The sequence below is a fragment of the Juglans regia genome, chromosome 9 (genome assembly GCF_001411555.2).
Source record: "Juglans regia cultivar Chandler chromosome 9, Walnut 2.0, whole genome shotgun sequence".
NCBI classification, from domain to species: Eukaryota; Viridiplantae; Streptophyta; class Magnoliopsida; order Fagales; family Juglandaceae; genus Juglans; species Juglans regia.
This window is the reverse complement of record NC_049909.1, coordinates 12,283,893-12,309,892: the sequence shown is the minus strand read 5'-3', so window position 1 is coordinate 12,309,892 and position 26,000 is coordinate 12,283,893. Positions and strand designations below refer to the sequence as shown.

Sequence of the window (26,000 nt, the reverse complement as noted above, 5' to 3'; positions counted from 1 at the left end):
GAAAGATAATAAGATAAAATAATTAGTAATTAAGATTATAAATCGAAGTGAGAGAAAAAAATTAAAAAAAAAAAGAGAAATGTTATTTAATAGAATAGAGATGAGATGATGAATGTGACGTAGAAGACTTTTAAAAGATAAGTAAAATTTAAAGAAAAATTTTAGAAAATGTACTATTTAATTAAATTATAAAGAATTTTGTGGAAAAATCCTTAAGGGGATATGTATAGCATTATCATATTCTGAAATCAATACGTAGTCAGCAAAAGGCAGCTGATTGAATTCTGGGCTGGGCGTAACTGTCACGAGCACCCCCAGTGCGACTGCGCGAGTACGACTACTTACTGACAGAGGCCGATAATCCAAAACGATAGCAATTCACAAACACGACCGGTTGCTTTGAACTTGTTTGCAAAGTTACGGAACTAGTTTTTGCGGCACGAAGACAATCTTTGTTTACCAAGGTACGAGCCAGTATTGGGGGTCACCAACCAGATCATCAAACCGTTCACACATATTCAAGGTCGACGCTTTTATAACACCGGTTCCGTTGTCATTCTTTTTTTTTTTTTTCCCCTTTTTGTTTTTGTCGTTTGTTTGTTTGGTTCGGATTCAGGTTGACTAGTAATTTTCACTTCACCTAAACCCAGTATTTATGAACTTTTATTGTTTTTGTTTTCTTTTATGGATCTTGTTCTTTGCTCGTTTAAACTTCCAATTTTCATGGGGATGCAGTAGTATATTCCTACAGGTTCAAAGTATTTTTTTAGTTAATTTTGGGCCCCTGTGTATATTTCTAGCGTTAATGTAAACTGTATTTTCGGCCGGTCCCGAGCTAATCTTTAGACTCATTAATTTTTTCCAGTTTTTTACTGTGTCGTCATCATATTTATTTATTTTTTGAAAAGTAATGTCGTCATCATATTTATGATTTCAAAAGTTATTGTTTTCCTTTTAATTCAAGATCATTTCAAAGTGAGTTGTCTTTTTCTTGGCAATACTTGTAATTGCCAAGTTGAATTTTAGTGCTTGGGTATTGATTTGTAATTGCTGGATAACCAATCATTTTATCCAGATTTATTTTCATGAAAGTATTTATTTATTTTCAGCTTTTGTGCCCTATTATTGACGAAAATTGTTATGCTTTTTGGGTATAGGACAAGAGAACATTAGGCCATTGACCAAAAACTGTTGGGGTTGGGTTAGGCAGATAGCTTAGCGGCGAGGGATTTTGGATTAATGGCTGGCCTTACAGAGGACCCAGAACTTGGAATTAACGATATAAAGGAAGAGACAGAGAGGAATAACAAGCATATAGACAAGGTGGTCGGTGTGGTTGCAGAGGAGAGTGTTCTGGGTGAGAGAGATATGGCCCCTCCAGCCGGCGGTTTGATTCACCGGTCCAGTTCAAGGCCTCAGCTCGACCTCAGCAAGGCTGCAATTCAAGGGAATTTTGAGGAGAGGAACCCCACAATTCTGTTGCCTAATCAGTCTGATGATATATCCCATCTGGCTCTTGACATCGGAGGTATATTTCACTTTTATGTTTTTTTCAGGCAATTATTCTTATGGTTTATTGGGTATGCTTTTTTATTTTTATATCACTGTTTTGATTTTCATTGCATTGCCTTATTTGTGACTTGTTTCACTCTCTCTTGGGTTGTGCCTTATGCTTTTTGTGTGTGGGGGACGGTGTAGAAGGAAAATGAAGGCTTGTTTTGTGTTTGGGCTGTGCCTTTTGCTTTTTCTGTTGCTTTTTTTGGGTCTCTTAAATTTTTTTTTTTTCGGTTTTATATATGCCAAAGTTTGAAAAAAGTGTGGTGGCCTCTTGAAGTTTGATTGGAATGTAAGATTTTTCAATTGTTTATTGGCAGGATCACTCATTAAGTTGGTCTACTTCTCAAGACATGAGGACCAATCAATTAATGATAAGAGGAAGAAGACTGTGAAGGAGAGATTGGGAATCTCCAACGGTAATAGGAGAAGCTACCCTATTCTTGGTGGGAGGCTTCATTTTGTGAAGTTTGAAACCAGCAAGATTAACCACTGTTTAGACTTTATTTATTCCAAGCAGCTTCACCGCGGTGGTATTTCTAAGCATTCTTTTTATCTTGATTGGCTTCAAAGTTATGTGTTTACTTATTTATTGCTCCTAATATTATAATTGTTGTTGCTGCTGCTGCTAAACATTGTAGTTTGTTCCACTTGTATCATATTTGTTGATTTCTACAAGTTTATGTGACTATATTGGAGTTACTTACATTCATGTTCATTACTTTATTTTTCTCCTCTTTGGTTGTTAATTCTGGAAATCTCATATGGACAGGAATGGATGCTCGTTGGAATTCTGAACTCCCGGCCAATGAAAACACTGTTATAAAGGTAAACTTGTGTTCATGACTGCTTTCAACATTTCAATAGCTTGTTTACCTTTTGTAATCCCTTTTGCAGTAAACCATCTTTGGGCTATGCTTGACTTTTGAGAAACTAATATTTGTAAGGACTACGAAACATAGACTATCATATTTGGTTTTCTAGATAGGAATACAAAACAGAATGAAATGGGACCAATTTTCTTCTAGACCTGGATAAACATTGTAATATTCTTCCATTAAGTGGTTGTGCATTTGCACTCTTTATTAAATTCATTTTGCCCATAATATGCTTCCTGGCTTGTTATAAAAGGCCCTCTTTGAGTACACGTCCATTCATTGGTCTAACAGTGAATCAGTCTTACTTCCTCTCTGTCCTCGTCTTTCCAATTGGCATTAATGTGCCTGCTCTATGAATTCTTTATTTCAGAATCCTACAAACATTGTCAAAATTATCCCTTTATCTGCAATTACAAGTTCTTGCTTCTTCAGTCATGATTGTGAATGTAGAGCAGGCAGTCCTGAGTTTTGTTGTTGGAAAACTGTTTGATTAAGACATAAGATGGTTTTTGCTTTGGTGGACTTTTATTTGGCTACCTTTAAGACATATCAACAAGTTGATTCTGTGCGAAGGCTACAGGTGGGGGAGCATATAAATTTGCTGACCTCTTCAAGGAAAGGCTTGGGGTTAGTCTGGATAAAGAAGACGAAATGAATTGTCTCGTGGCTGGAGCAAATTTTTTGCTTAAGGTGGAATTTTTATTTGAAATTCTATGTCTTTCTGATGATAGGATTACATGTCTATATATTGTGCTCTATGCGTATACGTAAATCTTTTACTCCTTAATCTTTTATATAAAATTAATGAAAAACTTTAATTGGAAATCAGATATGGGTTTTTAGTTGGATTATAATTTGTTTCACCTTTTAGAACATGAAAAAACAGAGCATACATATTTCTTATCTATGCTCACTTTTCATGGAAAGTTTTATTAGAAGTGTAATTGAGGAGGGCTTAAATTAGTAGTTTCTAGGATAGATTAATAATTTACACTACGTAAGGTTTGGATTTCCCCCCTTTTTGGCCCCCGCCGGGGGGTGGGGGTGGTGTTCCTGAGGAAGAGTTTAACCTTGACTATGCCCCTTAGTTTACAATGCAGTGCCTGCATCAATGTATCACAACAGCTGCAGCGAATAGCTGAGGGCGTTCACTTTCCTATAACAACTTAAGTGCACTAGAAAGTGCATAACAAACAGTTTGCCTCCATAAAATTTCACACCATTATAAATCAGGAATAAATTTTTTTTCACCTTTTGATTGAATGTTTAGCTTCTAAGAGATCAAGATCGCATCAGATGATTCATATTGTTGCTTTCAAATTGTTGGCATGGCAATGAACGAAAAAAATATATGATATCATGTTTGACAAAATATTACATTTGGGGAGTATATTAACATAAATAAATACTTCTATGAAGAGAGAAAAAACATATTTTTGACTATTTATTCTTTGGTGCCATTTTGTGGTTGTTCTTTACCTCCATTAATCCTATAATTAACTAAATAACTAATTAGATATTTTACCATGTGTTTAGTAGGCTATTCGCCATGAAGCTTTCACTCACATGGAGGGTCAGAAAGAGTTTGTGCAGATTGACCACAATGAGTTGTTTCCTTATCTTCTCGTTAATATTGGATCTGGTGTTAGCATGATCAAGGTATATTAGCTTTCTCCCTTGGTTTTTTGAACTGCCGAGCTAAAGTATGATAGAAAATTATTTGATTATTATCTATGCTTTTGATTTGAATTGTGATAGGTTGATGGGGATGGGAAGTTCCAGCGAGTTAGTGGGACAAATGTTGGTGGTGGTACTTATTGGGGCTTGGGAAGGCTGTTAACAAAGTGCAAGAGGTCATTTAGATTCCCAGTCTTTTTTTCTTTGGTATTCTTATATATCCACTTCTCTGTCAAGAATTTTTGTTAAAAATGCTTCATAGTTGGATTCTTTTTTTATTTTATTTTTAGTTTTGATGACTTGCTAGAGCTGAGTCAAAGGGGGAATAATGGGACCATAGACATGCTTGTTGGAGACATTTATGGTGGTATGGATTACTCCAAGGTGTGTTTCAAATCTTGACCTTCACTGCTTGTATTATTGGGATATATTACCATCAATGGGTAGAAAATCCTCAGGGCTTTGAAGTAGTCCTGACTTTTATTTGTAGATTCTATTAGCATGAGTTACTTTAATTTTTATAATCAATCTTGCTTATAAAAAAAATCCATTAGATTGTCTAAGTATGCCCTAATCCAAAATCTTTGTAGATTGGTCTCTCTGCGTCAACTATTGCTTCTAGTTTTGGCAAGGCTATTTCAGATAACAAGGAGCTTGAGGATTACAGACCTGAAGATATATCCCTTTCACTCTTACGAATGATTTCTTATAATATTGGTCAGGTGAGTTGTACAATAACATGATTTTATCATGTATTTCTCTAATCATGAAATTGCAATGGTACCTTATCCAAAGTATATGGGATAAGAAAAGAAAGAAAATATATTCTGCCAGCTCATTCTGTCATATTTGCAAGGTTCATATGTTAAGTACATATATGTATTATCTAAGAGAAAATTCTCGGGTTATTTTTTTTTTTAGTGTTTCTCCTGTGTTAGATTCTAGGTTATCCTGCAAAGGCATGTATCTTGGTCTTGAGCCACTTTTAAAGTAAAGGCATTTGGGATGAAGTAGTAGAGAAGCTTCAACATCGGGTTTGCCACTGGCTGACTGGAAACAGATGTATTTGCCCCAAGGAGGAAGGTTACATTGATTAAAAGCACTTCGTCAAATTTGTCTACGTATTTCATGTCTCTCTTTCCACTCCCTGCTGATTTGGCTAATCGTATTGAGAAGTGTAACGACCTAGAGGCCCATACTCCAAAATTAGTAGCCAAGGTAACAATTTAAACCCCTTGGAATCACTATAGAGGGCTGGAACTTCTCCCTTTCAAGCAGTATGGGATCCCATTAACCACCATCCTATACACAATAAAAAAATCTAGGGTATTACAATCATCCCCCCTTAGATCTCCAATGTCCTCTCGAACCAAGTCTATCATTGGGGGCACAGCTCAAGTCCCAAACTTTTGGTTGGGATTGGCTCTAATACCATTTGTAATGACCCAAGGGACTGATCGAGCAATATCTAGCCCCATACTCCAAAAGGGTCAGTTAAGTTTACAATTGGACCCCATTGGAATCATTATAAAGGGCTTGAACTTTTCCCTCCAAGCAATGTGGGATCTCATTCATTGCCTTTCATTACACAATCACACAATTTGGGTTATTACAAGAGGATGCAACGAGACTTCCTTTATTTGATTTGGGGGGGCGGTGTTAAGGGAAGTTGCAAAGTGTCACTTGCTGACTTGGTCCACGACATGTTATCCAATTGTTGAGGGTGGACTGGGATTTTGAAATATGCTTAGGTTTAACTACGCATTATTGGGGAAGTGGCTTTGGTGTTACCAGAATGAGAGTCATTGTGGAGAGCAATAGTAGATTCTAGGTATGGAAGCATGTTGGTTGGATGCTGTCAAATGAGGTCCATGGAACCCATGGAGTGGGATTTTGGAAGAATATTAGGAAAGATTGGGAGAAGTTTTCTAAGATCAAATTGAGGTGGGATATCAATTTAGGATCAAATTCTGGCATGAAGTATTGTGTGGTGACACGGCCCTCAAGGAAGCTTTCCCCAATGTTTGTGGTGTTGCTTGTTTTAGGGATGCATCATTAGTAGCAAACAATATGGAGATTAGTATTGACCCTCTTTGATGGAACATAAGCTTCATCAGGGTGGCTCGAGATTGGGAGGTGGATGCTTTCAGTATTTTTTTTTTGATAATTAATAAGAATTTTATTATCACGAATAGGCATAGCCCAAGTGCACAAAAAGAATACTAAGGAAATATCTACTACACTCTAGAAAACAAGAAAAATAAAACAGAAATAGATTCAGTACATTCTCATCATTCCTTACAATGATCTTAGCCCACAAACTCAAAGTAGAAAAGAAAAAATTTTGAAGATCTTCAAAAGAGCGCTCCTTGTCTTAAAAAAACATCTCTCATTCTTTCCAGCCATAGACACCACATTAAACACAAATGAATCATTCTCTACCTAGCAGCAACATCTTTCCTCACCTCACAACCACGCCAACATGCAAGAAGCTCCACTACTTCCTTAGCATCACCCAAAAGAAACCCGTCTGACCAATAACATCATACCACAAAGAGTTTGCCACCTCACATTATAAAAACAAATGATTTACAGATTCTCCATCCTTCTTGCACATGACACACCAATCGGCTATACACAAACCACGTTTTCTAAGATTATCCGTAGTCAATACTTTCCCTAGAGCAACCACCCAATTGAAGAACGCAACCTTAGTAAGTACCTTCACCCTCCAAATGCTTTTCCATGGAAATACACAGCCAAAATGACAATTAAGCACCTTATAATAAGAATTGACTAAAAACCTGAAATTTCCAGCATAGTCCCACAATAGCCTATCCTCTCTTCCATGCATCACTTTTGAATTATAAATTCTTCCCAAAAAATCTGAAACAACATTAACTTCCCAGTCATTTGGATTTCTAATAAAGTCAACATTCCATAAAATATTATTTTATTTAGTTTTTTGATAAGTAATAAGTTATTTCATTGATAAAAAGGTAGGCATATCCCAGGTACACTAGAAGTATACATGTGAATACACCTATTTAAGAACTAGAGATAGTTACAAGGAAATCATGGAAGCTGAGACCATTCCAATCAAGAGCAATGGCCCTCAAAAACAAAGTCTTCCAGAAAAAACTCCTAAAATCTTTCAAGGAGTGTTCATGATCCTCAAAGAGTCTCTCGTTTCTTTCATTCCAAATACACCAAAAAATACATATAGGGACCATCTTCCACACGACTGCAATTTGTGGTGTCCCTGTGATCCCTCTCCAGCTTGCTAACAATTCAACCACCCTACCTGGCATCACCAATGCTATACCCATTCTGTTGAGAAAATAAGTCTAAATATTTTGAGCAAACTCACAGTGTAAAAGTAGATGGTCCACCGTTTCACCACTATTTCTGCACAAACAGCACCAGTCCATAATAATGAGGCCATGTCTTCTAAGATTATCAATGGTCATAATCTTCCTTAGAGCTGCCGTCCAGACAAAAAATGCAACCTTTGTAGGTGCTTTAGTCCTCCATATATTTTTCCAAGGGAAATTGTGCCTTTGATGCATAGTAATAGTCATAAAAAGGGTGTACTGAAAATTTCCCTTTGCTAGAATGTCGCCATTCCATCATATCTTCCATTGTGGCAGCAGTAGAAATGTTGTACAACATGTTCAGAAATTCCACCACCAGTTACTTCCCAATCATGTGCATCTCGAGTAAAGCTGATGTTCCACTCCTGTGAACCTTGATTAATTACCCGCAAATTAGCCACCATAACTTCTTTTTCCCGTGCAATTATGAAAATTATGGGATAAGCATCCTTCAAGGCCGTGTCTCCCAACCACACATCTTGCCAGAAACTGATCCTACTACCTTCCCCCAAACGCAGCCGAGTATTACTAGCAAAAGAGCACCAACCTTTTCGTATGTACTTCCATAGCCCCACTCCATATGTCCCCCTACCCTCTTTAGAACACCAACCCCCCCTTTCACTTCCATACTTCATGTCAACCACCCCTTTCCATAAAGCTCCCCTCTCATGGTTGTAACGCCACAACCATTTACCTAATAATGCCTTATTGAACATCCTCACATTCCGAACCCCCAATCCACCATCTCTCAAAGGAGAGCATACTTTATCCCACCCTACTAAGTGAAATTTAAACTCCTCTCCTAGCCCACTCCACAAAAAATCACGTTGGAGCTTCTTTATTCTAGAAGCTATACTAGCGGGTAGGGGAAATAAAGATAAGTAATATGTGGGGAGATTGGATAAGGTACTCTTAATGAGTGTGATTCGCCCCCCTTTAGAAAGATGCAATCTTTTCCACCCGGCCAACCTACGCTCAAATTTTTCCAGCACCACCTCCCAAATTATCTTGGCTTTGAAAGAAGCCCCCGACGGGAGTCAAAGGTACTTCAATGGCGACAAAGAAACCCCACATCGCAAAATATTCGCCAACCCTCTAATATTGCTAACATTGCCAACCGCAACCATCTCTGTCTTGACAAGATTAATCTTCAACCCAGATACCGCTTCAAAACAAAGTAGAATGGCCTTCAAAGATTGGATATGTCCTGCATTTGCCTCAGAAAATAGCATAGTGTCATATGCAAACAAAAGGTGAGAAATAATGGTGGAGCCGTGGATATCTCCCACCGAGAAACTTGAAAAAAATCATCCTTCTATTGCAGCTGACACCATTCGACTTAAAGCCTCTATTACTAGGACAACTAAAAGGGGTGATAGTGGGTCACCTTGTTGTAGACCCCGCGAGCTATTAAAGAAGCCCATAGGATCGCCATTAACTAGAACTGAGAAGCGAGCCGTTGACACAATACCTCATCCATTTCCTCCGTTTTTCCCCAAACCCACATCTACTCAACATATATATTAGAAAATCCTAGTTAATATGATCATATGCCTTCTTCATATCGAGTTTGCATAAAATACCTGGAGCTCCCGACTTGATCCTACTATCCAAGCATTCATTAGCTATAAGAACCAGTCCAAAATTTGCCTCCCTCTCACAAAGGCATTTTGGGACTTAGAGATAATCTTCTCCATGACCTTGCTCATCCTATTAGCAAGAACTTTGGCAAGTATTTTATACACGCTGCCCACAAGACTAATCGGCTTGAAGTCTTGTACCTTTCTTGCACTGGCCTTTTTAGGGACTAATGCAATGAAAGTAGAATTTAAGCTTTTCTCAAATCTGCCATAAGTGAAGAATTCCTGAAAAACCAGCATTATTTCCTCACGCACCACCTCCCAAAAAATCTGAAAAAAAGCCATAGTGAATGCATCCGGGTCTAGAGCTTTATCTTTATTCATTTTCTTGATTACTTGTTGTACCTCTTCCTCTTCGAATGGTCTCTCCACCCAAGCCATACTATTTTGATCAATGACCTCAAAGGCTAGACCGTCTACGGAAGACCTCCATGAATGAGGTTCTGACAACAAATGTTCAAAATGCCCTACCACATGCTCCTTTATCTCCACCTGATCCGAGGATACATTTCCATCTATGTTCAAGGACTCAATGGAGTTAAACCTCCTATGTGCATTGGCAATAAGGTGAAAAAACTTTGTGCTTTTATCCCCCTCCTGAAGCCGCAAAGCCCTTGACTTTTGTCTCCACGAAATCTCCTCCATTAGAGTCAGTCTTTCTAAATCAGAAACTACTTGATCTTTTCTGTTGTTTTCATCCCCTACACCCTCCAAGCCTTGTAACTCTTGGAACAAACTCTTCTTCTGTGAGATTACATTACCAACTACTTGTTCATTCCAAGTCTTCAAATCCTTCTTCAAAGCTTTCAACTTTCCAGCCAATACATAACTCGGATTGCCCTCAATAAGGTAAGAATTCCACCATTGTCTGACCAAGTCCACAAAGCCATCCATTCTTTAACCACATATTTTCAAACTTGAACGACCTTCTACCCCCTTGAACACCACCGCAGTCTAACAATATAGGGAAATGATTAGAGCATATCCTTGGAAGCCTTGTTTGACTTACATCTGGGTATTGTATCTCCCACGAGGGATAAATGAGAAATCTGTCCAGTCTTGACCAGGTTTGATTATTAGACCAAGTGTAATCTCCTCCCATTAACGGTAAGTCCATAAGACCTACCTCAAAAATGAAATCCGAAAAATCCACCATAGCTTGATTTTGTTGTCCCTCCTCTAATCTTTCGCTGGAAAATCTTGTAACGTTAAAATCCCCACTAATATACCATGGGACCTCCTACCAAGAACATAGACCCGCAAGTTCATCCCAAAGCAACCTCCTCTCACTGTCCAAATTAGGACCATATACCCCAACAAACGCCCATAAAAAATCATCTTCAGATTTTTTAAAAGAACACCCCACCGAGTATTCTCCCACAAACTCATCAATATTCTCCACCACCCTCTTATCCCACATAATCAAAATTCCACCCGAGGCCCCTTTTGAGGGTAAATATAACCAGCCAACATATTGACAACTCCATATGCTCCGAATAATTCTTCTAGTAATAAGCTTCAACTTTGTTTCCTGTCGGCAAATGATGTCCACTTTCCATTGCCTTAATAAAGCTCTTATTCGAAGACGTTTATTAATCTCGTTCAGCCCCCTAACATTCCAACACAAAATTCTGGGCTTCATTTATCAACTGTTCCAGCCCTCCCTTGTTTCTTCCATGACTGACACTCCCCTCCTTTCTATATCATAATCAATGGACCACGTCAACCTCTTCAACTCCCTATCTCTCTTTGACGTTGCACCATGTTGTCCTGCCTCAATTATAATTAGTGCCTAAAACTGATCTTCATAGCCCTTACACGAAATTCCCATGCAACTTTAAAGTTCCTCTACCTTTTTCAATACCCAATCCTCTGAAACAGTGGGAGGAATCATACTTATTGGAGTAGGATCCACTCCTGCAGACTCCTCCCCCTCTGTTGAGCATAAACAACATCAATGGGCCTTCCCCTTCTATATTTGATGTGCTCCCACACTCTACAGCAACAATAGTATCTGATCTCGCTCCCTCAAGAAGCTTAGTATGGGCCAAATCCAAAGGCATATCCATATGGACCTGACCCGAGAGTGAACAAATTCAGAGGCATCCCTTGGTTCACCGTGAAGTTCTGTGGCAACCCAGTGGGGTCAGACAACCATCATCATAAATACTCAGTTCCAGACCTTCCACTTCATCGATTTCCCCCACCTCCACCACCGACGGTAGTATTACTACCGCCGAACCACCCTCAGAGTCGCCGTATGCTGTCGCCCTTCTCTGTGCTAGACACTGCCCAAAACTCGGCCAGTGTTTGTTCCTTCTATAGTACTCTTATTTTTTGATAGGTAAACGATTATATTATATTAATACGAATAGGCATAGCCCAAGTACACATAGGTATACAAGAGATAACACCTATTTAGGAAGAAGAAATAGGAATAAGAAAATCAAGGTCATTGAAATCTACAGCTTTGGCCCAAAAAACCAAAGTTCTAACAAAAAGTAATCTAATATTCTCGAATGAACACTCCCTGTCTTCAAACGTCTGGTCATTTCATTCCTGCCAAATGCACCAAAGAATATAGATAGGAATCATCTTCCACAAATACTGCCCAGGTTCATCCAACATGCTAGAAGTTCGACCATTGTTACAAGCATAACCCAGGCTAGCTTGACCCGTTTGAATACATTGACCCATAACGCTCTAGCAACGTCGCAATGTAGTAGAAGATGATCCACAGTTTCACCACTTTGTTTGCACATATAGCACCAGTCCACCATTATCACCTCACGTTTTTGTAAATTATCCATCGTCAAAATCTTTCCCAGAGATGCTGTCCAAGCAAAAAATGCCCCCCTAAGAGGCGTCTTATTTCTCCAAATTCTTCTCCCTGGAAAGTGATTATTCTGCGGTTGTGTGAGAGCTTTATAGAAAGAACGAACTAAAAATATACATTTTCTGGCAGGTACCCTTATTCCTCATAATAATAACCCTTTTCCTTGGAAGAATATTTGGCAGGTTCCCTTGACAACTATGCTCTTTGTTTGCACAACATCATTAGGAAAGACTGAGGCTCCATTTGGACCATTTGGATACTAAGAGTATCTCAGATGATATGTGAATAGTAGTGAAATAGTTTGTGAATGATAATGCAAATAGTAGTGAGTAGTATCTAATTAATAGTGAATAATTTGTGAGTAGTAGTGAAGTAGTCTAAGAATATCTGAGAATATTTGTGTTCCCAAACAAGCCCTCATTGAAAAATATAGGGAAGAGACATACTATGGTTATTAATTGGTGTTGTATGTGCAAAAGGAGGGAGGAGTTAGTTGATCATCTTCTACTTCATCGTGAGATTACAAGTGCAATGTGGGGCGACTTTTTCAATCAGGTTGGATTAGCTTGGGTCATGCTCGGAAGAGTTGTAGATTTATTAATTCCCTTAGAGGATTAGTTGGCAGCCCTCAAATCACAGCTGTGGAAGATGGTTCCTGTTTGCCTCATTTGGAGCATTTGGAATGACAGAATCTTTGAGGATTGCAAAAGGAGGGTTGTAGGAGCTAAAAACTTTTTTTTTTAATCAGTATTCTTTTATCTTGAATTGCCTCCATAGAATTTAATGGGCTTAATCTACATGACTTTTGGTATCTTTATCTTCTTCTAACTAGGGCTTTCTTTTGTATACTTCCTCTATACTTGAGTTGTGCCTTTTAATAAACGATTAATTATAGGGGAGGAAACCAAGTTTCATTTGGTTAATTGGGATAAGATTTGTACTCCTTTGTCATGTGGTGGGTTGGGGTTTCGACAGTTGAGTATTTTTAATAAAGCATTTCTTGGGAAGTGGTTATGGAGGTATCATCAGGACTATGATTCCTTGTGGAGGGTTGTGATTGATTCAAAATATGGGAGTACCTTTTTTTTGGGGGGGGGGGGGGGGGTTCTAATGAGGTAAGAGGTACTTATGGTGTGGAGGTGTGGAAAAATATTAGGAGTGTGGTTGGGATGCTTTTGTAAAACATGTTATTTTTGTGGTTGGTGATGGCTCCTGAATTCATTTTTGGCTTGATCCATGGTGTGGTGGTAGGGCTCTTAGTGCTGTTTTTCCAGACCTCTTTCGTATTTCTCAGAATCCGGATGCTTCCATGGCTGAGATTTTGGATTGTTCTAGTGGTGCATCCCATTGGAATGTTCAATTTTGTAGAGCTGTAAATGATTGGGAAATGGAGGCAGTTTCTGAATTGTTTGGTTTATCAGCTTGGGCGGGATAAGAGTGATAAGATGGTCTGGATGCATACTGGTAATAAGAAGTTCAATTCGATCTTTGTACAAGATGCTGGCTAGGCCGAATGGGGTACACTCTTGTCCTTGGAAGAGTATTTGGAAGAGTAAGGTGCCTTCAAAGGTTGCGTTCTTTGGCTGGTGTGCTTCTTTAGGGAAGATTTTGACTTTGGACAATCTCAGGTAGCGTGGATTAATTGTTTTGGATTGGTGTTTCTTATGAAATAAATCTGATGAATCAGTAGATCATTTATTATTACATTGTGAGGTGACTAGGGTGTTATGGTATGAAGTGTTTAATAGGAGTGGGATAGCTTGGGTGATGCCTAGAAGGCTGGTGGATCTTTTTGCTTGCTGGAGAGGTTTAAGGGGTAGTTTGCATATTGCTACTGTTTGGAATATGATCCCTTTATGCCTTGTGGTGTATTTTGGTTGAGAGGAATCGTTGATGCTTTGAAGATAAGGAACACTCGGTGGAATGTAGAAGTTTTTTGTTTAATACATTATTTCAGTGGGCTTCGGCTATTGTGTTTAATGGAATTAGTGTCCATGATTTTCTTGATTCTTTTTCTAGATCTTGACTTGTAACTAGATTCAGTTTTTGTATACTTCCTGTGTACTTGGCTTTGCCTTGTTACTTGTTTCAATAAAATTTTCTTATTCATAAAAAAAGGATTAATTATGGATTATTACTTATCAGAAGAAAAATACATCTGAAGCATCTGAAAACATGCCTAAAGTGTCAATGACTAGTACACTTTCTAACTACATGCTGTAAAATTGCTTTAAAAGCTAGAAAATGGCATTGCTCAAAAGTTGGAATCTAATAGGAGTAGTGTTAAGAATTCATGTTCATGCCACTTCTGAATATTCTTTGATTATTGTTGCAATTCTTTTTATTGGAACTGTTGTTAGATTGAAATCTAAAGCATGTTACAAGGGTGTTTACTGTTTCTGTGAACGAATTTGCTCAGCTTTGTTGCATGTGACTTTACTTCCCAACTTGCTCTAAATTCTCCGTTAGGTAAAAAAGAAAAGCATATTTTGTGAACTCACTGCTGTTTACATGCGCTCATGACTTCTAAGGGCATGCTATTTGATATTCACTGGTATAATATTTTTGGTTTATTATTAGATAGTTTTGATATTTGATATTTATCTTCTTTTTTCATGAAAAAGTTCTCTCCATATGTGTTCCTTCAGATAATTATGGAATCTTTAGATTAGTTAACCTATCAAATAGTTAGTATTTATATGTTAACGGTTGCTCCATCTGATTTGAAAGGAAAAAAAAAAGGATCTGATTTGACTCTTGCTGTGCAGATCTCTTACTTGAATGCACTACTATTTGGGATAAAGAGAATCTTTTTCGGAGGATTTTTTATCAGGGGGCATGCTTACACCATGGACACTATCTCCTTTGCTGTTCATTTCTGGTATTGTGTTCCTTTATTAACAATAAGATTTTTATCTTCGATTTAAAACAAAAAAAATGTGACCAAGGCTGAAACTGGTTATTTTTCTTACAGAAATTCTTGTCTGAGATGTTTCATGAATCCTCACTTCTTTTTCTTGATATTTTAAAATATGACTTTTTGTTTTAGGTCAAAAGGAGAAGCGCAAGCAATGTTCTTGCGACATGAAGGGTTTCTGGGAGCTTTAGGTGCATTCATGAGCTATGAAAAACATGGTCTTGATGACTTGATGGCCCATCAGCTAGTTGAAAGGTTCCCAATGGGTGCACCATACACAGGAGGAAAGATTCACGGTCCACCACTTGGGGATTTGAATGAGAAGGCAAGTGTATTAAGAGTTTGCAAAATCTGACATGGACTTGCCAGCCCACTTGAAAATGATGAAGCTGGGTTGGGTATTCTGCATACTTCAAAGCCTTGATGGTAGATGAGTTAGGTTTAGTTTGGCTGTTAACCAATTAAATATTAAGACGGCCCTACCAATTGTAGCATAATGTTGTACAGGAATGACACCAATAAAAGTGGGCAAAAGTGACTTCTCTATTGTGATTCTCTGGAGCCACATTCTCTGTTCTGATTCTCTGGAATATATTCAGCCTCCACTTGCATAGCTATTAGAGGTGGAAAAGAAAAAACACTAATAAGTGACCAAGAGAATCCTTAAAGTTGAGGAATCCAATTGTGGCTAACTAATCTGTTTTACAACTTCATAGTGCAAAGTGAACCTGTTTAGGAAATGATGTTAGTATTGTAGATTTATTCATTACTTCCACTCCACTCAATATAATTAGGGTTATCGTGGGTTTATATATTGATTTTTTCTTCTCTTTTAAAAGTACCTGTAAGGTTAACTTTAGCTTTCCTCACTCCGTGTCTAAGACATATGCTGGGGCTTCCCAGTTCCTATTGGAAAGCATGGGCTTTGCTATGTAATCTGTGTGTTCTGTTGGATTCATATAGAACTAAAAAAGATAATTCTTCATAGCAAAACTTAATTAAAAAGAGGCGGATCCTTTTCATAGCAAAATTAGCTCCTTTTCTTGCCTTTTTAATTATTGCCTAACATTTTATTGATGTGTTAGACTCGGGGAAACTTTAGACAATCATATAAGGGGTCCAAGCCAATTGTTCTGAATTTTGTCTAGATATGTTTGATAGTCTAGTTCTTGAAGAGAGAGGCCTGTGGATGGTTGAAGTGCCAACGTTCTATTTTAACTAATTTTGAGTTTTTCCTCCAATGCTTTGTTCTTTTAGCTCAAGAAGTCCATGCCTCTTCTGAAGTATTTTGGTTGAATTTTTTGTGTTTCTTACAAATTCTCATATACCGTTCGCATCGTTTGAAATGCAGATTTCATGGATGGAGAAGTTTTTGCAGAAAGGAACTGAGATTACTGCCCCTGTTCCAATGGCTCCACCTGGAACTACTGGACTTGGAGGGTTTGAAGTTCCTTCATCCAAAGGAGGTATTCTGCGATCTGATGCAAGTGCTCTAAATGTTGGTGTTCTTCATCTGGTCCCCAGTTTAGAGGTGTTTCCATTATTGGCTGACCCAAAAACGTACGTGAAATTACATACTATTCGACTACTTTTACTTAGATAAGCTTCATAGTACTTTTAAATAGTTTGCACTACTCTTTTTAAAACTCGTCACATATTGGATTAATGAGTGTTTGTTTAATTATCTTTGAACCTTAAAATTTTTTTTTTGATCCTTAATATTGGATTAGTTCTCTTCATAGATGGCAAAAAATAAAAAAAAGTTTCATTGTTGTAATTAGGCAAGGTTTATCACTTATCAAAAAAATAAAAAAAAATTAGGCAAGGTTTATTATCTGATCTTGTGATTAAGTCAGACTCAGTCTCTTGTTCTTTCTGTTTCTGTATTCTTAACTGGTTATGCTTTTCAATCCCTGAGTATTATTATCTACCAACAAAAAAGTAAATTCACGTACATGAATGAACGAAGAATTAGTACTTCTTATTCCTAGATTGCATCGCCCCTTTTGCTATTGCCACTTTTTAACTGGATATTATTTTGTGCACTTTCAACTGATCAACTGTTCACATCAGAGAAGTAGCACAAAAAAAAGAGCCTAAGTAGATTTGAATTGTCAGGTAACAGTGTGGTAGCTTCAAACTTTATGCATAGAAACAGTTTGTTTACAAAAAATGTTTGTCGCCATTGTGGACTTCAGAATCTCAGATGCTCATCGTGCTTGTTGAGTAGTGTTTATTTATGCTGTAATCGGTACAAGTAATTGGTTCTGTTATATCTTTTTTCTTTGTAATATTCTGACATCTACATTGACTTACATGCCTGTAGGTATGAGCCTAACACCATTGATCTCTCGGATCACAGTGAGTTTGAGTAAGTACAGACATTAAACATGCCGCTTATCCAGGAATCCCTGAAAAATATTTTTTGAAGAATAAATGATAGTATTGATTGATGCCCAATCATTGCTTCCAAAAATATGAATCTAACGCTTCTTTTGCTTATTTAAGATGCTTTTCTTGATGTAGGTATTGGTTCACTGTGCTGTCAGAGCATTTGCAAGACCTTGTTGATAAGGTAAATATAGCTAAAATCATGATACCCTGAATATCTCTCACCCTCCCCCTCACGCGATTCCCATATGTTATGCAATAAGTGGAAAAAGGTGAAATATCTTCTAATTACGGGTTTACATTTGGAATTGATGAACACCAATATTTTTTTGTAAGTCATCAATATTCATTTTTTGTAAGTAATAAAATTTTTATTAAAAACACAAAAGGTGCATTTCAAGTACAATGATAAAGTCATCAGTATGCATTAAAAGGCTCTAGGGTTGTAACACAACTACACTGCAAGTATGCATAAGAGAACACCTAGTTAAGAATGCAAGATCTACAAAAGGAGGAACAACTCAAAGGAATAAGAGTGAGTCGTCGTGGTGGATAATTACTCATACAATGATTTAAGCATAGATGCTTTTTACTTTGATAAGCCACAATCTTCAGATTGTGGGCATTGCTTTCATTCAAAATACGAAGGAGCCGTCTTCCATTCATTTTTTTTATAAATAAGTAGATTTTATTCATACGAGTGAAATAGGCATAGCCCGTGTACACAGGAAGTATATAGAAGAACACCTAAATACATTCTAGGTTAAGGAGCCGTCTTCCATTAATTTAGACTCAGATTACCTCCCGGTTTACTACCCCATGCCACCATTAAGCCCACCACCTGATGGGGCATTCCCCACTCAATCCCAAAAAGATGGAAGCTTGATGCCCCAAAGACCCTCACCACTTCACAGTGAAGCATAAGATGGTCAACTGTTTCCCCTCTCTTCTTGCATATAGAATGCCAATCCATCACCAATCACCATTGTGTCTCTTCTTGAACTGTCCATAGTCCGAATTTTTTCTAGAGCCACCGTGCATACAAATAATTTCACTACCATTCACAAATATTATGAGATATTCTAAATGTCCAAACGAGCCCTTAATCTCTGCATTACATATCATGCCAGAACCTAACTTTTGATTAATCTCCCATCTCAAATCTAATGGACCTGGAATATTCTCCCCATCCTTGCAGAATGTTTTTCCACGCCCTTATTTTGAAAGGCCTATTGACAGGTTAGAGCACTATCATCTCACATGCTCCCATAATTTGTGTACACAACTGATCGCCAGAAAGCCTCCTCTCCATTGCATAACACCACAACCATTAGCCTAGTGGAGCTTGATTAAAATCCATCACCCTAGACCTCTTGAAGAGATTGGCATACGTATCATTGACCAATTAAATAGATGACATTTGATATTACCATCTGCACCGTCCCACAAGACCCCTCTGAAGCTTCTTAATTAGCTTGGCGACAAGTTAATCTTCAAGCGAGGGAGCACAGCAAAGCAAAATGATTTAATGAGCAATGCCTACCGGGATGGGAGAGATAAGAAATACGAAGCCAAAGTTAGAGAGTGCTCTTAATCAATGTGACCCAACCCCCTTTTGACGAATAAAGACACTATAAATCTGCCAATCACCTTTCCTTATTTTTAATGATTCCATCCCATATTGACTTTGCCTTTTATGGTGCCCCCAAAGGGGATCCAAATACTTTATGGGCAAGATGCCACCCTACACCCAAGAATACATGCTAGGGCTCCAATGTTCCACATTGCCAACAGAGACCAATTATGCTTTGGCCAATTTAACTTCAGCCTTGAAGTAGCCTCAAAGCATAGGACCAAACAACACAGATGTCCGAAGCGCTTTGGATATCCTCGCAGAATAACAATGTATCATCCACAAAAAGGCGGTGAGTCACTACTAATTTGTTGAAGTTTCTTTGCGCCATTGAAAATCCTCCCCATTCACTGTTCCATCTAACATTTGGTTAAGAGCTTCCATTACTGTGACAAAGAGTAATGAGGATAATGGTTCCCCTCGGCACAAACAACAGGAACTTTGAAGAAGTTGGAAGTCGTTTTGTTAATCAAAATGGAGAAATGCACAGTAGAGAGACAATATGATATCCACTTGGCCTAATACCACATCCTCAATAAGTACAACACCAGTTCCCAATTCACATGATTGTAGGCCTACCTTAGTTTCAATTTGCGTAATACCCCTGCTACCCCAGGACAGATTATGGTACCTAGGCATTCATTGGCCCTCAAGAACAGGTCTTGAATATGTCTTCCGCTGATTAATGTGTTTTGGGCCCAAGATATCCCCTTTTGCAATGCCACTTTCATCCTGTTGGCTAGGACCTTATAAAAAGAAAAAAAGTGTTTTGGGCCCAAGATATCCTCTTCTGCAATGTCACTTTCATCCTGTTAGCTAGGACCTTATAAATTACAGGTCACTTTCCCTTAGATAGCATTTTGTTCACTTTGAGAACACCAATATTTTTTTGATAGGTAAAATAAAATTTTATTGCTAGAATAGTAGGCATAGCCTAAGTACATAGGAAGTATACAAAAAATACACATAACAACAACTAGGAACTAGAAATTGATACAAGCAAATCATGAAAACTAATTCCGTTACAATCAATGATAGAAGCCCAAGATAATAGCGTGTTGAAAAGAATCTCTTTTGCCCTAAGAATGATCCCGGTCTTCAAAACACCAACCATTTCTCCCCATCCAAAGACACCACTTGATACAAAGAGGAATCATTTTCCACACAGCAGCTATATGGATGTTACCCCTAAGACCTCTCCAGCACTCAAAATATCCACCACCCTCTCAGGCATAACGCATGCTACACCCGTCCGGTATCCCACAAAAAGCTGGCCAACTCACAATATAATAACAAATGATCCACAGTTTCCCCATTATTATTGCACAAGTAACTTCAGTCTATCATGATAAAGACTGCACTTCCTCAAATTGTCAATGGTGAGGATTTTCCCAATAGAAGCAGTCCAACCAAAGAAAGCAACTTGGAGAGGTACCTTACATCTCCAAATGCTCTTCTAAGGAAAAATGATTACTATGTTGCACCGAACGAGCCGTGTAAAAAGATCATACCGTGAATCTCCTACTCCTGCCCTAGTCCAGATCATCCTATCCTCCACAGCAATACCAACATTCGTAGCATACAACTGGCTGAAGAAATCTGCAATGGATCCAAGTTCCTAATCCTAGGCCTCTATGAGGAAACAAATGTTCCACTGAATAGAGCCATTGGAGCAATCCAATAAATCAGCCCCCATGGCCTCCTTATCACTTGCTATCCGGAAGAGAGTGGGGAAAACACTCTTGAGGGCCCTAGTTCCACACCAAACATCATGCCAAAAAAGAACTCTAGAGCCCATACCTACCTCAAAACTGAAAAACCTTGAAACCCCCCTCTTCCCCATCCACTTTGTATATTTTTCCACAACGCCACTCCATGAGAATTCCTGACTTCATTAGAACACAAGCCCACCTAACACTTCCATACTTAGAATCATTCATTACCCTTGACAGAGCCTCCTCCTCCCGATGATACCTCCACAACCACTTCCCAAAAGGGCCTTGAAGTCCTCAAATTATTATCCCCCAATCCACCACCAGAGACCGGGGAACAAACTTGAAAACACCTATATTTTTTAAGTGACAAAATGTCATGAAGTAAATCAAAATGTGAAAACTTTCTACATTTATTGTCTAATGTGCAACCTCGATGATCTTATTGTCACTTTATGATTGTGAGATATGTGTGAAATATGATAGGCGGTAGCAAGTGAAGGGGGAACTGATGATGCTAAAAGAAGGGGCGATGCTTTTGCTCGTGCGTTTTCTGCACATCTGGCAAGGTAATTTATGGTTTGATAAATCATATCTTATACATTTTATTGTGGAGTTTTACTTTTTCAGGGGAAAGATAAAAAGGAATTTAGTTTGGGAATGAGATTTTTTAAGCAAACACTTTTACCATTTACTAATATCCAACTGGCTGAATAGGTTGCTGGAGGAGCCTGCAGCATATGGAAAGTTAGGCTTGGCCAATCTACTGGAGCTGAGGGAGGAGTGCTTGAGGGAGTTCCAATTTGTTGACGCCTATAGAAGCATAAAACAGAGGTAACTGCATCTTTATTGATCAAGCTTTGAAGATTTTATGATTCCTTTTATGACCTATTGCACTAATAGGGAATGGATTCTTTTTTCTTTTTCTTTTTCTTTTTCTTTTTCATTTGGAATACATGGAATGAATATTTACTTCTGCATACCAACAGGATATTTGTTGTATCTGTGCATTACTTCCAGGCGGTTTTGTGTTCTCAATTTAAGCAATCTACATTGAGTAGTGCATTTTGTTTAGTTCTACAAGCATAAAATAAGTTGCAAAATTCATGACACGATGCTACTCTTGAATGTATGTGTTCAGTTACATAATGTGTTGCCCTATGTAAGATTATTTTCAGTAAAACAAGAACAGATACTCCTTATCTTCTCATGTGCAAGACAGAGATGTATCTTTTTCTTATATGATATCAGTTAAGCAATTTTTAGCCGTGGAATTTCATATATCAATATGAATCTACAAAATAATTCAATGAAATGAAAGAGAAGGCCCATGAGACATTACACATGCACCTCTCTCTCTCTCTCTCTCACACACACACACACACACACACACACAAACTAAAATACTCCTTGGCACTACGTGTACTTATTTATTTTTCCCACCTTTTGTGACTAACAGGGAAAATGAGGCATCGCTTGCTGTTTTACCCGACCTTTTAATAGAGCTAGATAGCATGAGCGAGGTATGTGTATTTATGATTTTGCCGTTCAGTGCTTCTTATTGCTCTATGGAAAGAGGTGAAGGGTTCAATAGGAAAGTTATTGCATATTGTAGTATTGATTTTACTTTAAGTTCACTTGTAATCTCTGTACAATTAGTTGAATTTTGAATTATGCAAAACCTTCCTATTTTTTACGTTCATCCAGTTCCTGCCAACACATTAACCCGGCTGTACCTGGCAGCCTGTGACTATGGTTCTGACCTTTTGTAATTACTCTATTAAAAAATCTTACAGGAAACAAGGCTGCTAACTCTAATTGAAGGTGTTCTTGCTGCGAACATTTTTGACTGGGGAGCCCGTGCTTGTGTGGATCTCTATCATAAAGGCACAATCATTGAGATTTATAGAATGAGTCGCAATAAGATGCAAAGACCTTGGAGAGTAAGTGGAGCCAAAAATAACATTTAGCAAACTTAATGTGCTATATATTGATATAACTTGAGACCTGCTTAGAAAACTCTTGACAAAAACCTTTTGTTAACATCATTTAGGTGGATGATTTTGACGTATTTAAAGAGAGAATGTTAGGGTCTGGAGACAAGAAGCCTCCCCCACATAGAAGGGCTTTACTCTTTGTAGACAACGCAGGTGCCGACGTTGTTCTAGGGATGCTTCCCCTTGCAAGGGAACTCCTTCGACGTGGAACTGAAGTAAGTATTCACCTCTAATGCTAACAAAGCTTTTATATCAGTGTGTTGAAGTAGGGCTTAGTCTACCAGCCATGGTAGTAGCGTTTCTTGCCCAGTTTGTCTTGTGTTTGTTGGTTAATAGTGGGGATGGTGTTAACCAATCAACAGAGTCTCTGCAGGGAATGGTGTTTTAGGTCATTTAGTCTTAAAGCAGAGTGTGTGGGTGTGTGTGTGTGCGTGTTCTAAGAGAGAGAACAGTCAATATGAATGGTCATTTTCATGTAGGCTCAGTTTCGTCTGCCATATTCTAATAAATCTATGTTGCCAAATGAACTATGAAATTTTTCTTTGCAGGTTGTTTTGGTTGCAAACTCACTCCCTGCTCTAAATGATGTAACTGCCATGGAGCTTCCTGAAATTGTAGCTGAGGCTGCCAAGGTCTGTCTATATACATGAGCACTTCCGTACACAAACTTTCTTTTATTCAGGTGTCCCCTATAAAGATTCATATCATTGTCCCTAAAACCATTTAGTTGCCTTCTACATATCTTTCAATGGATTATGGTTAATGTAGTGTTTATATATTTTTTGCAAATTGAAAATGTAATCTGAGTTACTCCATTTTGTTGTTCGACTAATTTGGTATTCATGGTTATATCATACACTACACAGCATTCTTGATATCTTCTCACTTAATCAAAATAATGAAACTGATTATTCTAGTCCACAGCATTGTGATATTCTTCGCAGAGCTGCTGAAGCAGGAGGCTTACTTGTGGATGCAATGATCAACACCTTAGATGGTTATAAAGAAAATTCATCTTCGGTTCCATTGATGGTTGTTGAGAATGGATGCGGGAGTCCATGCATTGACTTAAGGCAGGTCAGCTCTGAGCTAGCTGCTGCTGCAAAAGATGCCGATCTGGTATGATGCTTGTTCCACTAAATTGAAATCCTCGCAAGCATTACCTTGTGTATGGCCTTAACACAATAATACGTGTTTTTTCTCTTTTATTTCATATTTTTATTTCCTCTATTGGTTAGATTTTTTTCTGGTTTTTGCAAACATAAGATCTAGAAGAAACAAAGAGACAAGGCACAGAATAATAAGAGTTTGTACTGTGCAGATTATTCTAGAAGGTATGGGTAGAGCTCTACACACCAACTTCAATGCTCAGTTTAAATGTGATGCCTTGAAGGTAAGACTTTGTGTTCGGGTCTCATTTGGTATTTGAAAGAGGGGTGGGAATTATTTGTCTGGCCTTAATAACTTACTTGGAAACTCCATTGATTAAGTAATAGCTCGATAAATTTTTCTGAGCAAATGCGCTACCAAGTTTGATGACCCCCACTATTAAAATCTTTTCATACCTTGATGAATTTGAATATCAAAAGAGGTATTTCCATTTTTTCTTATCAAAACAATATCTGTGCTTTCTACCCGCATGCATGCCAGAAAACCGGGAAACCATGCTGAGAGCAGGAAATGAAGTTTAATGTTTTCCTTTGACACTTCACATAACATGAGAAACTTGTCTTGCAGCTTGCAATGGTGAAGAATCAGAGGTTGGCAGAGAAATTGATTAATGGAAACATATACGACTGTGTTTGTAGATATGAACCACTCAGATGAAAGCTTTCTATTCACAATGTCAGAGAGGGAAAATTGGAGGTTAGAAACGGGATGCAATGTATTACATCCACATTTATTTTACCTACACAGAATCCTTTCCATTTGGCTATGAACTTTTATGTATCGTCCTGAATCTGTCAGGTGCTATCCATTAATTAGTTATGTAATGGAGATTTTATAATGCCACTTTCAGGTTTGTTCTACTTTCAACTTCATGAACATGTGACCTGAGAGAATAAATTTAAAACTGAAACATACTTTTGGTCTCTAAAAGTTAAACTGATCATTCTTCATTTAACCATGGAAGTAGCGATCATGGCATTATAATAATTAGTCATATTCCTTTTTATTCCATCATGGCTCTTCATAAATTAATTCCAACAGAGAGAGTCTAGTGCCCAAACACCTCTCCCTGGTGATTTTTCTGCCGGAGAGGAGGGAGCTCTCCCCTCCTCTTTTCCTATCTATCTACCCTGTCCATGGAGTCATTTCCAGTTTTTTAATTGCTTTTGCTGTCACTTTTCCTCCAAGGTTGAAAGAGATTGATCTGCAATGGAGTTTTGATTTTTATTTGATTTTTTAATATAAAAGCTTTCTTACTTTACCATGGGATCGAGAAGATGAGAGGATGTGGATCTCTCCAACAGCCATTCCAGAACAAAATGTAGCCGCATAACCACCATGGCCTCCGACCTTGGATTTACATACAATCTGCTAAACTGTCACTTTTTGTGGCTTCCATTAAAAATAAGTCGTGGAACTCACTAAGAATATTGTTTAGATTGTGAAAATGTTTTAAAAATATTGTTATTGGCGTTTCAAAAAGTGGTGGAACCCATTTAAAATATGTTAAGAGAGAAAAATCTTAATGAGAGGTTTTTTGAGTTTTGTAAAAGTTGTTTTAATTTCTATTTGCTATAAAATATATTGATGTTTGAAATTATTTTGGTGTAAAGATATTTGGACTAAGAACAAGTAATTTTGGAACTTTTTCACAAAAACCCACTCCATCCAAACTTGTCCTATTATTTGTTTGACTAAGAAAACTTTCCAGTTTTTGGAAGAGGGTAATGTTACTTGGAGTGCATTTGTAATCTATTTGAAAAAAATAGTGATCACTATTAAAAAGTAGATTTTTTTCTTTTTCACGTAAGTTACTGTTTTATTCATTTTTTTTAAAGAGAATATGCAGAGCTTGCAAATGTTAGGACTGTACAAATAATTTATCTTTGAGAAAAAGGGCATGCGTTTGTTATCTATTTTATAAAAGAGTGATGTTAGATATAATTTTAGGGTGTGCAAATCCCATGCTCTCAATTTGAAAAAGAAAATGATATTTATAATCATATAGTACGCAAATGTCGTGTACTCGTTTTGAAAAAAATAAGTAAATATGAAATTCATATAAAAAAATTAATTTTTTAATAGTGAATTCACTCTTTTACAAAATAAGTGTGCAGAGCTTGCACAAATTCCATAATTATATCTAACATTATTCGACTTGTATATTTCTTTATCAAACCAGTGAAATTTGTTGAAAATATGTTTTTTTCAAAGTGTGAGA

General features: G+C 37.6%; 1 protein-coding gene across 3 annotated transcripts; it reads left to right on the top strand.

Annotated features, from left to right (window-relative positions):
* Positions 1-247: 247 nt before the first annotated feature.
* Positions 248-24,715, top strand: LOC108982557 (pantothenate kinase 2). 3 transcript variants are annotated; one of them, XM_018953969.2, is made up of 23 exons: positions 248-464; positions 1,158-1,528; positions 1,875-2,087; positions 2,327-2,382; positions 3,006-3,122; positions 3,972-4,091; positions 4,191-4,285; positions 4,400-4,493; positions 4,700-4,831; positions 14,728-14,840; positions 15,009-15,201; positions 16,228-16,436; positions 17,203-17,247; positions 17,403-17,451; positions 21,099-21,181; positions 21,330-21,446; positions 22,072-22,135; positions 22,409-22,555; positions 22,666-22,824; positions 23,158-23,241; positions 23,534-23,728; positions 23,931-24,002; positions 24,347-24,715. In XM_018953969.2, exons 2-23 carry the CDS (start codon positions 1,240-1,242, stop codon positions 24,434-24,436), a joined length of 2,736 nt encoding a protein of 911 aa, XP_018809514.1. In that variant the 5' UTR covers positions 248-464; positions 1,158-1,239; the 3' UTR covers positions 24,437-24,715. The 3 variants fall into 3 exon arrangements, with proteins under 3 accessions (XP_018809514.1, XP_018809515.1, XP_018809511.1); XM_018953970.2 differs by having other exon boundaries at positions 248-523; positions 1,875-2,084; XM_018953966.2 differs by having other exon boundaries at positions 248-523.
* Positions 24,716-26,000: the final 1,285 nt, after the last annotated feature.